At 40.8% G+C, this 17,086-nt stretch overlaps 1 protein-coding gene across 1 annotated transcript in view; it reads right to left on the reverse strand.

Annotated features, from left to right (window-relative positions):
• Positions 1 to 17,086, reverse strand: part of usp43b (ubiquitin specific peptidase 43b) — a 210,548-nt gene that overhangs the window by 110,317 nt on the left and 83,145 nt on the right. Inside the window, exon 3 of the mRNA XM_034190475.1 lies at positions 13,091 to 13,194. Coding sequence (XP_034046366.1) covers positions 13,091 to 13,194 — 104 coding nt within the window. The remainder of the gene's footprint in view (positions 1 to 13,090; positions 13,195 to 17,086) is intronic.

The raw sequence follows: 17,086 nt of genomic DNA on the forward strand, positions 1-17,086 counted from the left end.
CAGATATTTCTCGGCATGAAATTGAACACAATTAGTGATAAACCAGACCCTGCTGGAGAATCTAGAAGTTGGCCTGAAAATGACAACAGAGAACAGAGAGCAGGATTTGGCCTGAAAATATCAGGAACTGTGAGGACTTGGCACGACAGGCAGGTGGACACAAATGCAGACTCATGGCTCAGAGGAGGGATTTAGAAAAAGGTTTAATTCAAAAAAACAGGCTCTGGTCGATACACAGGGTCACAAGCAGGCAGGCGGAGGTACAGACAGTCGTGAGGCGGTGGCGTGGTCAGTAACAGGCAGAGTTCCAGCACGGGCAAACAGGTGTATCAGAGGAGGCAAAAACCGTGTCCAACAAACAAGCAGGGTTCAGGCACAGAGAAGCAGGTTAACAGGCTCAGGCAAAAAGCAAGGTCAAAACAGGCGAAGGTCATACACGGCAAGAAAAAGAGACTATGGCAGAAAACACGAGAGGCTTGGAACGAGGCAATATGCACAACGAACTAGCAGTGAGTGGTGGAAGACAAGGGGTTTCAAAGCAAGGGATAATCAGGGCGTGATGAGAAGCAGGTGCAGGAAAGAAGGCGTGGCTGAGTGAGACAAGAGTGGAGTGACAGGTGGGCGTGTCAGACAAAAGCAGCAAGGAGAGGACTGTGACAGAACAAATGTTAAATTCCTAAAATCCAAAAGTGAGAAACAGAATCAACAAATGAAAAGGCAGAAAGAGAACAGAAAATTAAAGGCTGGATCAAAACTAGATGAGAACTCAACATGTGGCAGGAGTGTACAGAAAAACCTGAGGGACTAATGTGCTCAAAACAGTGACTGAATAACCAGAAAATAAGACAAAGACTGAACAGAACTCAATAAGTGGCTGACGTGTGATAATTCTCAAAACCTAATGTGATAACACAGTATGACTAAATAAAAAGCTGAGACTAAACTAGAACAGAACTTAATGTGGCTGAAGTGTAACAGATCATAAAACCAAGACCAAAGTGGAACAGAAGGACCAAGACAGGGAAATGGACGGAGACTGGGGGGCAAACGCAGATTCGGGGCAGGTCCAGGGCTAAAACCTGACAGAAAAGATGACCCGATCTCTGGCGACAGTGAGAATAAATGAGTGGAAGTGAGTGGAAGAAGAGGAGGATCCAGTGTAAAGGGGTGGGGGGGTTGATCCAGTGACATAGCGAGAATAAGCTTGTGCACTGAGACAATGAACAGAGTGATTGAGGAAGAAAAGCCCCTTTCATACCGGACCTGCTTCGAGTTGCGTGTTTAAATGTGTTTAATTTTTTTTGTGGATTTTCGGCATACAGGACTGGATGCAGAAAAGAAGTAGTTTTCACGTACGCTGGGCCAATGTAACGGTACTTAATGTGACTAGATGCCACACCCACACAATATCACACCACTCAACACCAATTTATGATTCCTGCTGTGTTCCATTGTTGCCGAGCTAGAAATCACGCAGCCTGGATGCAGCTCCTTGGCGCTCTCACCTCCTCAAGCTTCCCCCCCACGCTGCGCGCAACTGACGCAGACATTCCTGCATTATTAGATACGCAGTATATGCAACTTGAAGCAGGCCCGGTGTGAAAAGGGCTTAAACAGGAAATCTCAGCTGGATAGGTCGTCATTTAAAACAAGAAGTACTCAGGCCATGACTGGGTACAAGTGTTGACTCCACATGTTGTCAAGTCCACACTACGACACATCCCTGAATCCTAACTGGCAACCAACTAAGCAGACTACCACTCCATCACGACCTCAAGAAAGTAGCCATTTATCTGTCACCACCAGATGATATGTGTGCATTCCCTTGGCGTTTTCCAGTTGCTGGGGTGCGCCTGATGCTCAGGGAAGTACGCCACATGGTCATACATAATTGTGGCACTTGTTCCCTCCCAATGCAACTGGTACACCACCCTATAACCATTCATTTGACAAAGTCATTCCAATGGTACCCATAAATTCTCTGGAGAGACACAGTACTAAAGTCCACTGAAGAACTACACTGGTGAAAACTTCAAACAGTCATTATTCCCAGCTGATGGAACTGAAGCAGCCAATAACACAGAAACAACAGTCCAATCAACGAAGCATTAGTGTGGGGAAAAGGCTGGCTAGTCAAGGACAGGAAGAAATTCAGTGCACGGGATAGGCAACAGTGTCCATGAGGGTAGCAGTAGTTGGAGAATCCTTGTAAACAGGTAGAGGATCAAAACACAGTTATCAAACATACCAGGTAGATGGAACAAGAATCAACAACCTTGACTTGGGAAACACAGCAGACAGAATGGGTTGGCAACTAGAAATCGAACACGGAATTAAAACCCCCGCAAGGAAGCAGGCATGGAAACAAGACAATCTGGCATGGGTGTCAGGGCTTGTGGATTGCTAAACAGTACATGACTCAGTCAATAGAGAAAGTGAGGATGCACATGAAACTGGGAGCCATTGTACAGGAAGTAAAGCCAATGGAAATACAGATGGACCAGACATGGTCAAAACAAACAAAAGCATCACGGAGGAAACCAGAAAAACAGTTTTAGAGTAATTAACACAAGGAAGAAGTGAGGAAAATGTTAACCAAGAAATTTGATAAAAATGTGATCATTACAATTACAGGCTCAACACTCATTTGACCTTTTTGGCCCATGGGCTTATTGTTTTAAAAAAATCCAAAGACTGTTTCTATATATGTTAATTTAAAACCTTGTAATCAATGTACTTATTTTTCACAGTGAGGTGCGTGTTTAACAAACGTTTATACCATCCCCAGTTATTGTCTCTGTACTGTCAAACCCACACAGCCTGCCTTGGGCAGCATGTGTGGGGGTGAGAGGAACAAATTCTGTTTGCTTATAAGAGTGCTGCTTTCTGTGCAGACACACCCAAGGTGTCACAGCTGAAACATTTGACAGTGAGGGTAGCAATTAAGGGATGAGCATGGACAGATGTTTTACTGGCAGCAACATCGTGCTGCCAATTTTCCAAGTAAGTGCAAGATATGGAAAGGTAGGACAAAGAATATATTTGAAGTTTAGTTTGAATTAACTGCATTTTCTATACTTATTTTTATACCTTAGACAAACATGCAAACCCAAATCAGAAAGAATGGGATAATATGGAAAATGCAAATAAAACAACTCCTGCAGTGATTATTTCATTTACTTGACTTCTAATTCGTGGTAGACAGTATGGACCCAAGATATTTCATGTTTGAATATTTACAGGGATTTCCATATTTCCACAACTACAGTGCATAATATCATCAAATGATTCAAGGAATCTAGAGGAATTTCAGTGGATAAAGGGCAAGGCCACAAGCCTAAACTGAACACCTGTGATCTCCAATCCCTCAGGTGGCACTGCATGAAAAACTGTCCTTCATCAATAGCTGATATAATCATGTGGGCAAGGGATTATTTTGAAAACCTTTGTCAAGCACTACAGGGTCTGTCAAGGTATGGAGTTATGTCAGCGCACTTGGAAAAGGTAATTTACATTTCTGTCATGGCAATATCAATGCAGAAAAGTACATAGTGCAGCAGATAACAGAATATTTACGTAGGAATCCTGCAAATGGTGACAGAAGCACCAAATTCAGCACAAAAACACCTTAGACATTACTCTTTTGAAATAAACGATTGGCCATTGGAATTTTCAGTAGGCAGCCAAATAGGGGTCAACTGAAGAATTACTCAGGGGTCCAAATTAAAAAGATGCTGCAATAATAATGAAAACTATACCAAACGAGGTCTGTTAGAAAAGTATCTGACCTTTTTATTTTTTCCAAAAACCTGATGGATTTGAATCACGTGTGCTTGCATGAGCCAACCTTGAACCTCCGTGCGCAGCAACAGTGCCTCCATGTTGAAGTCTAACAGGACATGTTGTAACATGCCCAGCTCGTCAACCATTCGGAAGATTCAGACAGCTTTCAGTGGCTTTTCAGGCGTGTGACTATCCGAGAAATTGTGGACAAGCTGGACATGTCAGGGCATGTCCTGTGAGACTTCAACACGGAGGTGCTGTTGCTGCGCCATCAGCTTTGTGCCGATGAATTTCGCCACCACTCTTTTCATGGCAAACTCTTCTTTCACAGTGGAATGTGCCGAAAAAGTGCTGATGTCCACCTCTTCCGCAATTTCTCCGATAATCACACGACGGTCCCACATCACCACAACGTTCACTTTGGAAATGATCTGGTCGTTTCAGCGTGTTGATGCCGATCGGAGCGCGGCGCGCCCTCCACCGTTGTGCAGACGTCTTTAAACCAGTTGTACCGCTCCTTAATCTGTGTGATGCCCAGAGGATCGTCACTGAAAGCCGTCTGAATAATCCGAATGGTTTCCACCTGGCTGTCGCCCAGTTTGTGGCAAAATTTGATGCAGTTGCGCTGCTCCAGTCGTTCCGCCATTTCCTTGCAAAGAAAATCCGACGAGAGACTCCACCCACCCTCACACAAAGGCTGCTTACAAGCAAATGACGCAACCGACAGGCGTGGAAAAAAATCACGCATGCGCACGAAGGTTCAAGGTTGGCTCATGCAAACACACGATTCAAATCCACCAGGTTTTTGAAAAAAATAAAAAGGTCAGATACTTTTCTAACAGACCTCGTATTATTTGTCTGATCACAAAGATTCCAAAAAGGTATAGTTTGGACTATCTGTGACTGAATGTTATGGAGTTATGGGGTAAAAACAGCAAGAACGGTGACAAAGGTCAATTTCAGTTTATACAGGGGTCAAAAGTTAAAACTGCTCTAATTTTGGTAAAGAGTGATGCAAATTATTGGTTGAGTTAATATGGTTTTAAAAAGGAATAGTTTGCACCATGGGTCATGCTTGGTTATCACATTACAGAGTATCATATGTCACCTGTCATAGAATCCAATGGACGTTGACATTGTTTGACCTTTACTTTGCAGACCAAACATTCAACACAGTCAACACTATTCCATTTATTAATCCTATTAGCTCAACCAATAATTTGCACCACATTTTACCAAAATTGGAGCAGCTTTAACAGCTGACACTGAATGTTAATAACTGGTTCAGGAACAATATTTTTTTTGTTTGAACTGGTTCAAGAACATCAAGTTTGGGGTGCAACCCAAAAGCAGAAACGTTAAAATACTGTTACTGTTTGGAACAAACCAGTTGGGAATAAATTCTGGTTCAAACATTTGAGCCAGATCCTTGAAATCATTGATAGTAAATGATAAGGTCTGGGTATTTGTAGTCTTAAGAGTTTCAATCGTGGTCAAACATCTTTAAACAGGGTATTTGTGACTATTTGATCGTGCACCATCAGATAAAAATTGGAAGCCCTGATGAACATTTGTTGTGGTTTTGGTTGAAAGTTGAACAGTTCAATCAAGTCTGGCCGAGAGAGCAAGGGTACAGGAGGCAAGCCTGCACCTGCTTGTACGGGGGAAGGGGGGATTAAGCCGTTTCACCCTGTTCTTGCACTTTTTAGGAGAACGCCCCCCTGTGGAACAGCCCTGTTAATAAATGAAATTAAGTTGACCACATAAAACATAAAATATCTTGGGTTTATTCTGTCTGCAGTGAAATAAAATTTGCAATAGGGAACTGCAGTCTCGTTTGAACCCCTGCGTGATATCGTGGGATTTGACCACTTCCAGGCACAGCCTGCACAAACACAGCATCACTTCTAACGGAAAAATTATGTACTGTTTTGTGTTTGGCTGCAATCACCAAAGCAGTTGCGAAAAGTGCAGTTTTTTCAGTTCCCAGTGGAGAAGGGAAGACAAGGCAAATGAGAGAGGTCGTGTCAGTAAGTTTTAGCCTACACAGCTTGACAGAGTAGCTGTGGTCTCTCACCTGCACAATCGCCTCAGCAGCTTTGAGCTCTGAATCATAAACAAACCGCAATACATGTCCACTTTCCACCGCATTGTCACTTTCTCCTTGCATTTTCACTTTGTTTGCCATGGAATTTGCAGAAAAAAACTCAGAGAAAGTGTCATGCCTTTGATGCGGACAGATGAGGGCTGTCCCCGGAAGTAGAATTATGCTCTTTCATTTTACCCCTTTAGCACCCACCCTCAAACGAGACTACGGCACCCAATTTGCAGCCACGTAGCTTATGCTTTAACAACAATAAAAAGCCATCTTAATGGTTTACATATCAAATCTCAGTGCTTATGGTGCAGATTTCCATCAGGAGCTGGATACAAGAGATACAGCAGATGAGAGCAAAGGATATGTGACAGATTATACATTCACACGTATACTATGATCCAGACTGTAACACATTAAACCTAGTAGGCTGCATGATGGGAACTAAAAGGAAGTGGTGCCTGAGCTTGAAAATAGGCACATCTTGATCTGACTGCAGTGATCAGTGCAGTCTTTTTTTTATTAACTGGTTTATTAAACATGAGTCACACAGATCAGTTTGCATTATGTCTAATTCCACATCATAAAGTTCATGGTAATGGTGTTGATAAACACTAATCAACAAGGCCATGGTGCACCTTTTAAAAGCATATTTACTCTCATCTTCACAATATGATAAAATATGTACAAATATATATGGACCTGACTGTATATCCTGTATTCTGTGGACTTGATGTTCTCCTTTCAGTATACAGCAGTTGACAGCTGCAGTTACAATTGTACACATGATTATCTTTATCTGTTAGATGCCTGATTGATGGGATTCAACTGTCACAAAGTTGCCTTTGTAGACCCAAATACAACTGAAAACACTGACAGTATTGGCCTGTTCATGCAGTAACAATGTTTCAAAGAGAACAAGGAAAAGCACAGCGGAAAACACGAATGATTCTAGCCAGTACAAATAAAGATGTGTACAAAAAGCATTTTTATTTTATTAACAGACACTGGAGCCATTTGTCAGCACTGTGTGTCTATTCTACTAATTACTGAAAGAGTTGCGAAGACTTCCAAAGTTACTGTTTGTCTTGTAAAGCATCTCTGTCTTGAAGACATTTTGAAAGAACATCGCCATTATTTATTCCATGCCAAGCAATTACACTGCACTTTGTTCAATGCAGGCTGAATGCCACATACTCAAGGCTGCAATGAGTTATATGATGCCATCTTGTTCTTGTTCAGATATAATACTTCTCCGTTTCAGTTCCTGCCTCATAGCTGGTACTATTATCCAGAAAAACAGTGAGCAGTGTGTGTCTCATTATCTCAGCAGTGACATTCATGGGTCCTTGGCCTTTGAGAGTGGGAGACGCCTAGGAAGAGTTTATGGAGTCATGGAGTTTATGGAGTCACTCTGCTCAACAGAGATGTTTGGAAATGCTGATATCTCTTCAGGAGAAGGAAAGTCCAAGTCTTTAGGCTTCTGGTGTTTAACGTCTTACTGCATAGGTGTGAGACAGGCGCTAGTGTGACAGAGGCCAGCAGGAGTCACTGTGCAATAGTAGCCAATAGGCCTCACTCCCCGGACAGCCAAAGGATACTCTGGCGACTCAGGCCAGAGCCCAGGTTTTAGCTGACTGGACAGAGCGTCCACCTCCCATGCAGGATATTGTGAGTGGAAGAAGTCAAAGACACAACACAATGCATGCTCATGTGCATTCACATGGTTTTGTGGCCACTGTGGGTCTCTTACTTTTGTTCTGTTTCTTTTTGGATCATATGGTGCCACACTCAGCACAGGTTCTCCTGTCCTGTTTCCCATCCATGTTAAGTTTCCCATGACATGATGGAAAGGTCCCTCTTCTGGGTTCGTTTCAGTTCTCACGTCAACCCTTCATTCTCCCCATGGTTTTTTGTTCTCCCCTCTGTGTTGTTATATTCTCTCTGTCACCACTTCTATCTCTGATCCTGGCCCGTGCTGTTCCTCGTTGCTTGGTCCTCTCATGAGCCTCCAGAGCCCTTGTTCTTGCACTTAATGGGCATGGGCCCTTTTTAAGGAATTTATTGCTTTTATTCCGCACCAGATCATTGTTGTTCCAGCCCATGTTCTTGCTGCATTTCTAGTGTTTTGACTATTACTCTATCTCCAGTGTGATTTTCTATGATTTCGAGTGAACTGTATTCTCAGATATTCTCTCATGAATTATCTCAAGTGTTCCTATGTGTTATTTCTAGTGTGTTCCAATGTGAACATCATTTGTGCCCTTGCTATCTATGATTTTTGTCTAACGTCTGCGGATACTGTGGCTGATATTTTTGGATCGCTTGTTCGCCACTGATCTTAGCTAGGAATATTGATAGTTCCATCTGCTTAAGACTGAAAGAATGTTACTGAGTTTCTTCTTTTGTTGTTCATTGAACTTGAACCTGGACTCTGTGTTACACACCTGAACTGGACACTATGCTCTTCGTTTTGCTTTTGACCTGAGCTTGTCCAAGTTCAACAATAAGACTGTTAAACATAATTTTACATTGGTGTTTTCTGTATAAGGATCCACAATACACACACACATTGTGAGGTAACATCAAGTACAGAATTTTGGTTATGTGCCTTGTTACAGCATGAGGTTGCATCAGTGTTGAGGACACTAACAGCTACAGAAGGCCAGGTGGACACCCACCTTTCACGTGGCTGCAGCCGATAGACAGTTACTTTGGAGAGGTGGGGACTGACTGTTGTCTGTCTAGTATCCAAAGTGGTTCCATGGTATGGTGAATGCAGCAAAGTGCAATACCAGCATAGATGGTACGGACAAAACACAGAACTTTTCTTTCATTATTCCCATTTTGTCTTCTGTAGCTGAAGATGAGACATTGGCAGCAATGAAAAGTGGATCACAACTATGAGGAAAATATCAAACGTCTCTACTTGTATTCTTCTGTAAAGTGACCCATTCTGTGAAGACAGGCAGTTTTATCCCTCCCCTGTGTGCATGCCATCTAAAACAGTACACAACAGTACACATGCATGCCTTTCCTGTCCCAGTCTGACAGTTGTGCAACCACTGTCAGATGAAATATACCACAGCCTTAATGCAGGCTAGTCTGACATTTAGACCATCCAAGTATATGAAAACAGAGCTGCTGTTACAGTAAAGAAATCTTAGAGGATTTTTAATGGTAAACTGTATTTTTGTTTCTTCTAATACACACAGCAGCTAAGAGAATGTAAGTGAAAATGCATCTACGCAGCACTTTCACAATAATGAAAGCCCATCATGAAAACAAGAGGGTAAAAACATCAGTAAAAATAACTGCCAAGTTGATGATCTAATTGGACAATTTAAAGTGGAGAGGAAATGTTAAAGGCACATCTTCTCTGTATTTTAAACTGGACTCTGACCTGAGAGACCATTAGATGCTATAGAGACAATACTGGAATGCACTCAGGAGCAAAATATACAACCCCTGGCAAAAATTATGGAATCACTGGCCTCGGATGATGTTCATTCAGTTGTTTAATTTTGTAGAAAAAAAGCAGATCACAGACATGACACAAAACTAAAGTCATTTCAAATGGCAACTTTCTGGCTTTAAGAAACACTATAAGAAAGCAAGAAAAAAAGATTGTGACAGTCAGTAATGGTTACTTTTTTAGACCAAGCAGAGGAAAAAAATATGGAATCACTCAATTCTGAGGAATAAATTATGGAATCACCCTGTAAATTTTCATCCCCAAACCAGATCTGCTCGTTGACGTTGACCCTATGCCATGACATTAACCCTATGTGTCTTTTTGCAAAGAATGTTTTCACAGTTTTTGCTCTATGGCAAGATGCATTATCATCTTGAAAAATGATTTAATCATCCCCAAACATCCTTTCAATTGTCCAAAATATCAATGTAAACTTGTGCATTTATTGATGATGTAATGACAGCCATCTCCCCAGTGCCTTTACCTGACATGCAGCCCCATATCATCAATGACCGTGGAAATTTACATGTTCTCTTCAGGCAGTCATCTTTATAAATCTCATTGGAAAGGCACCAAACAAAAGTTCCAGCATCATCACCTTGCCCAATGCAGATTCGAGATTCATCACTGAATATGACTTTCATCCAGTCATCCACAGTCCACGATTGCTTTTCCTTAGCCCATTGTAACCTTGTTTTTTTTTCTGTTTATGTGTTAATGATGGCTTTTGTTTAGCTTTTCTGTATGTAAATCCCATTTCCTTTAGGCAGTTTCTTACAGTTCGGTCACAGACGTTGACTCCAGTTTCCTCCCATTCGTTCCTCATTTGTTTTGTTGTGCATTTTTTGATTTTTGAGACATATTGCTCTAAGTTTTCTGTCTTGACGCTTTGATGTCTTCCTTGGTCTACCAGTATGTTTGCCTTTAACAACCTTCCCATGTTGTTTGTATTTGGTCCAGAGTTTAGACACAGCTGACTGTGAACAACCAACATCTTTTGCAACATTGCGTGATGATTTACCCTCTTTTAAGAGTTTGATAATCCTCTCCTTTGTTTCAATTGACATCTCTCGTGTTGGAGCCATGATTCATGTCAGTCCACTTGGTGCAACAGCTCTCCAAGGTGTGATCACTCCTTTTTAGATGCAGACTAACGAGCAGATCTGATATGATGCAGGTGTTAGTTTTGGGGATGAAAATTTACAGGGTGATTCCATAATTTTTTCCTCAGAATTGAGTGATTCCATATTTTTTTCCTCTGCTTGGTCTAAAAAAGTAACCGTTACTGACTGCCACAATCTTTTTTTCTTGATTTCTTATAGTGTTTCTTAAAGCCAGAAAGTTGCCATTTGAAATGACATTAGTTTTGTGTCATGTCTGTGATCTGCTTTTTTTCTACAAAATTAAACAACTGAATGAACATCCTCCGAGGCCGGTGATTCCATAATTTTTGCCAGGGGTTGTATAGTGTTTGTTAGAAAATACACAGACGTCAATTCTAAAATCCACCATAGCCAACAGTGAGAGACCAGGACCAAAGAAATCAGCATGTTGTCTTTGTTATAAGGCAAGCCGCAGCTTTGTGAACCACTTGGTGAGGAGTTACAGTAGCTCAATTAACCATTTAAAGATTACAATATTCATGAAGGCAAAGGCACAGGCTAATATCTCAGCACTTTCCAAAGGTTGTCCAGTATTAATGACATTTCTGAAGTAGAAAAGGAAGAACCACTTGTGGTATTTTCTAAATATGTGTGAAAAATGTGAATGAAAAATGAAAGGTATACACAGGCATAAAAGCATGTACTATGCATATTTCATGTACTAAAATCTTCAACTGGATCCAAATCAGGCTAGTTGGGTTTAAACGCCAGTTGACTTAAATAAATTAGCCAGAACACAACCAGAAATGTCTACACTGCTTTAGTTTATACTCTTTAAAATATCTAGTCATAAATGAAATAATAAATTAATTAGCATTTATTTACATATTTACCATTGTTAATGTACTAATTTATAACTTTGGACATAGTAACAGCACATCTCAGCATATATTCCCAAGCAGCTGTCATCTGGCCACATTTAGAGCAGAAGAGTCCTCCTCACCATTCAGCAAGTCAGTAAAAGTATTGTTTTTCCAGAATCTGAACTCATAACACATCTCTGCCTAACACCAGGCCGGCAAACTCTTCTTGATATCTCAGTTTTTTTTTTTGTTGTTTTTTTTTGGTGCTCAACAACAAAACTACTCACTGAATTGTGCACTGCTGCAGCCAATTGTCCACTTTGAGTCAAGTAGCACAGCCGGAGCATGATTGGAGCGCCCACCCCATTTCAGCACGTGCATGTTTCGCGATGGCTGCATCTGCATCTAACTCCAGGCAGGGAAACCTCTTCTCGATATCTTGGATTATTTTTTAATTTGTGCGTTTCTGCCTGGCACACCTTAAAATACATATCCCCAGTGAAGAAATAAATATTAAAAAAACATATTCATTGGTAAAACAACTTGATAACGATTTTATCATATACCTATAAATGATAAGTGTTGTATGGTTTTCTGAAGGGTGTATAAAGCCATATTCATTGGTAAAACAACTTGATAACGATTTTATCATATACCTATAAATGATAAGTGTTGTATGGTTTTCTGAAGGGTGTATAAAGCCATATTCATTGGTAAAACTTGATAACGATTTTATCATATACCTATAAATGATAAATGTTGTATGGTTTTCTGAAGGGTGTAAAAAGCTATATTCACTGGTAAAACTTGATAACGATTTTATCATATACCTATAAATGATAAGTGTTGTATGGTTTTCTGAAGGGTGTATAAAGCCATATTCATTGGTAAAACAACTTGATAACGATTTTATCATATACAGTGGTCCCTCGTTTATCGTGGTAGTTACGTTCTAAAAATAACCCGCGATAAGTGAAATCTGCGAAGTAGCGTTATTTATTACAATTATTGTAGATGTTTTAAGGCTGTAAAACCCCTCACTACACACTTTATACACTTTTCTCAAAAAGGCATTAACATTTTCTGACTTTTCTTTCCTGTGTAAACACTCAAAGTTCAAACCTTAGTAAAAAAAAAAAATAGAACGTTTTCCTATAAATAATTATGATGGCTTTTAGAACTAACAAATTTAATTTTAACGATCAACCGATGAGGTTGGACATGTAAGAAATTATTAATAGTGACTCACCAGTATTTCACAGTTACTCTGACCATGCATCTTCGTCGTGGCGCCGCTCCGCTGTCTGGATTGGCTGATTACTCGGGTGGTATGAAAAATATTACCCGTCCGCGAAAAGGGTGTATTGCTGTTTATTCTTTAGTGTTTTATCCAATCATATTGGCGTATCATTTATAGGTATATGATAAGTATTTATATTTTAGCAGGGACAGTGCGTGTGTATATGGCAGGGTGGAGGACGTAGTATCATGATGGTCGCTCCACATGGTGATGATGCTCAGCCATCAATGACAGATGATGGAATCATCCAAATGCCCAATGTATATCTTATGTGTTAAATATCAACTCATCATGTAAAATATGGGGCATTTTGACTTTGTAACACCTGTTATTAATACATAATATTACACACATTCTCTATGCAATCTTACTGCACTTGATAATGAGCCCTTCTCTTAGATGGTTGTCTTCTGCATAACATACTTAATTTGAGGCAGATGTGAATCTGGTGTATCCAAAAAGGAAACTCACTTGTACTGTGCCTGGAAATGTTCCTGGACAAAACTGTGCTGGATCCTGATGTGCTGGGACTGGTACGGGTCAGCAGGCAGCATCTCCTCGGTTCCACCAGGGTCCTGAAGCAGAACAGGAGGAAATACAAAGTTGTACTGCTGTCACTGTCTGCCACCTCCGTAAAAATAAATCTCCAGATATTCATACAGAATTTCCCAAACTGTCAACAATTCCATCAATGTGCAAAGACAAACTCACCCTGGCTGACGCAACAATAATTACGGAAGTCTTACAGAGGCTCCTGGGGAAGGCAACACAACATAATTTTGCTAGGAAACTATGTACAATTTAAAAGTAGTGGAAAGTACTGACCTCTATATAACCTTCCAGAAAGCCTCTGTCTTGGCTTGAGATGTTTGGAGAGTGAAAGACAAATGATGTCAGAAAAATGAATAGGATGATGGAGTGGCCTACAAACTCCAAGTCATGTTAACGACAAGGAGCTAATTAATGTTGCGTTTGTCCTGAAGTGGAAATTGAGAACTCCTGCCTTGCTCGTTGGAAAGGTCAAAGAAAACACCTCAAAGCCAAAATTTCCAATGGATGACTTGGACTTGCTTTCTAAACCACCAGCTGGAAGGTGCATTTCATGGTCAAAGCACTTTACGGTGATGCCACACATTCACTGTCTGGCAGGGAATTGAACTGTGGATCCTCTGGTCACAAGCCTACACTTTAAGTGCATGACCATCACTTCTAGGTGTAACTTTCAATGTGACCATTATAATCTTCAAATACTGGGACCCCGCTAATTTCAGCACTGATGGTCTCACCAATTATAAAATTACACAGTTACATTTTTATTATGAATTTGTGTTTTGTTGTATTTTCTTGAGTTCATGGACACAGTTACCATGACGATGCATCTCGTAATTTGATGAGCTTGCAAACATCACCCATACAAAACATTTAGTTCTGTGCACTTTGTTTTTCTATCTTGTAAATATGTAGTATAAAATCACACGCATTGCGTATGTATGTATGTGTAGGTGTATGTAGGTATGTGTATATATGTATGTATCTACACTAGAGATGTTTATGATGATGGGACTTGAGTTTGTGTTGTGTTAAATGTGTTTGTAGCATGGCCAAAGCAGTGGGTCGCCCCTTAGAGTCTGGTCTGCTTGAGGTTTCTTCCTCAATACATCAGAGGGAGTTTTTCCTTACCACTGTCGTCTGTGTGCTTGCTCTGGGGGTTGGTAATGAGTATGTATGTATGTATATAAGGGGTGGGCGTTTATAAGCTTTGCTTCTGCTCACCCCCTTTTGGTCACACGTCACTGTGAAATTGTCTTGTGTATCAGTTTTTTGTTAATGTTGAGTTTGTGTGCCAAATAAATTCATTCATTCATTCATTCATTCATACCGTGGCTAAATTATTTGTTGCAACAACTATTGCTGTTACTGATTCGACTGTGGCTGCTCTTTCAAAATGGCCATTTATGGTGTCAACAACGCATAAAATTGCATGTTATTTTGATCCAGTTTGCTACACTTTTTTTGTGATAACTTGAACAAAATATATCCAACTTCCATCAAATTTGAACTGGACATCCGAAGTGATGTTATCTCGGACAAGTGTGAAATTGGCCACGATCAGGCTTTGTCAAATCCTTTTAATGACCCCCAATTTTACTGTTTATTTCTGTCAGTGATATTTTTTTCCACTCCTCTGCCGTGACCAGTCAGCCACAAAAACTCCCACATAAATATTGGATTCACATAAAATATAAACCTTGCAGCTTTAAAATTTTAAAGCAGCCTTCCAATATCGTATTTACTCAAATATCAATTTGGTGGCATGTTAAGCCAGCAACACAGCTGGGTCATTCCCCCCAAAAAATATCAATACACAAAACATGTGCTTCGGAAAACAGATACTTATGAATGACTGATGTGTGAGTTAGATAAGAATGACATTCCAAGCCACGAAAACCTAATCAACTTCATGAAATGTGTCTGGATGTGAATTTGATCTTTTAAGATCACTCAAGGGTGAAGGTCATGTGGCCATAGGTGTAACCTATTAGTAATCATAGGTGTATGTATGTATGTATGTATGTATGTATGAAGTATTTCTCACAACAGCCATTGTAAACAAGTTTGAACTTTCCGGTCATCCAAGCTGAAGGATCACATGACCCGTATAAATGTAACGTCTCAGTTCCTATTAGGGATGTTGGCATTTAACAGTTTTTTTCTCCAAATCAAATCACTTTGTCCTCAGGTGACCCTCAATTATTGCACAGTTTTGGTCCAAATCGGACCAAAACTCACCACTACTCATACAATCTCAGCTGGTATTTTTACACCAGGCTGATGGGCACCAAAAGGAACTGCCCACTGCAAGCCTCCTCTGTCGACACACATCACTGTTTACTATTCCTTCTATTTCTAACACTATTCCTGCTGCCACAGTGGCTGCCACTATTTCCAGGCTGGCAGCTTGACCATGACCTCTGCTCACAAACAGAGCTTCAAAGAAGGTTTAGAATGTCTAAATGAGAGGAGAAAGGTGGAAGGCGTCCATGTGAAGTACACATCCCACCAGCGTTTCAAACCTGGTCCTATTTTTCCACAAGCATTTGCAAAATCCAGGTGCAAGAAATCTGACCTTGCTTATGGACTCTGCTTCAATAAGCACATACAATGGCAAAGCTTTCCATCCAAGCTCACGCCTTCCTGTTTGTCTGCATTTGTGCACAATTCAATCTCTTTTGTCATTTTATCTGACGTTTTTCCTCATTAAACATGTCTAAAGACTCCTAAAAGAGCCATTAAATCCAGCGGAATTTCCTGTTATTGGCGCAGTTGTAACATGTTATATTAGATGTCAAAGGAGTTGCATATACGTCTTTTCAACAAGCCAGTGTAGAGTTGATGAGATGCTGTAACAAAAACACATTTTTAGGTCTTAAACAAAGTAACATACGTAACACTGACCTCATGTGAGCTATTTCCAGCCTAAATGTAGCTTATAAAAAGAGAATTTCAGAGATATGTATGACTTTGGGGACATTTAACATGAAAATGCAGACATATGTAACTGTAACATTATTTTGTACAATGTGACTCCTGCAAGACTTTCAAAACAAGTGGCATAAATCTGTGTTCCCCACCTGAGAAACGTGCAGTTTTAATACAGTTATAGTTACTTTAAAAAGTGAGTAAAGCTCAAAATCCTTATAATAGCTTTTATTTCCATATACGCAAATGCATTGGGAACACTGCACATTCTACTCCAAATCAAAACATAAAGAAAATGTATCAAATTTGTTGTTACTTGACAGAAAGTGAATAAAAAGCAATATTAGGCTGTTTAAAAACAGCAGTGCCCGCATTTTTCTTTCTGTGACCCTTATTGCACCCTTACAGGTGGCACTTATTTAAGGACAATGTTGTGTGGGCCGCCAGAAGAGGAGGTACTGCTGGCCCACCACCAGAGGGCGCACTGCCTGAAGTGCGGGCTTCAGGCACGAGAGGGCGCTGCCGCCACGGACACCGCCGGGGGTGACAGCTGTCACTCATTATCTCCTGACAGCTGTCACCCATTCATGCTTCATCATCTCACTCCATAAAACCCGGACGTCATCTCCACCTCATTGCCGAGATATCGTCGAACCGTTCAGGTAGTATTCTCAGCCTTAAAGTAAACTGTGTGTCAGTCTGAAGTCTTTTTTGCAGCCGCTTTCCTGTGGTATTCCTTATCTGTGAGACCGGCATTTGGTGTGATCAGTGACGGCTTTGCTTCACACCTCTACCAGATAAGTGGGTAGACAGGAGCTGCACGAGTGTGTGTTAGAGGTGGAGGTGGAATTCCCACCGTTGTTGCTACTGGGTGTGCACACACCCATATCTTATTGTCTCTGCTCCCTGCCAGCAGTACCAGATCCGACCCTCGAAGACGGTGGCCACCTGGGGACTCGGGACTTGGCGGCTCCAGTATTCTCTGGG

This window comes from Thalassophryne amazonica, chromosome 16 (genome assembly GCF_902500255.1).
Source record: "Thalassophryne amazonica chromosome 16, fThaAma1.1, whole genome shotgun sequence".
NCBI classification, from domain to species: domain Eukaryota; kingdom Metazoa; phylum Chordata; class Actinopteri; order Batrachoidiformes; family Batrachoididae; genus Thalassophryne; species Thalassophryne amazonica.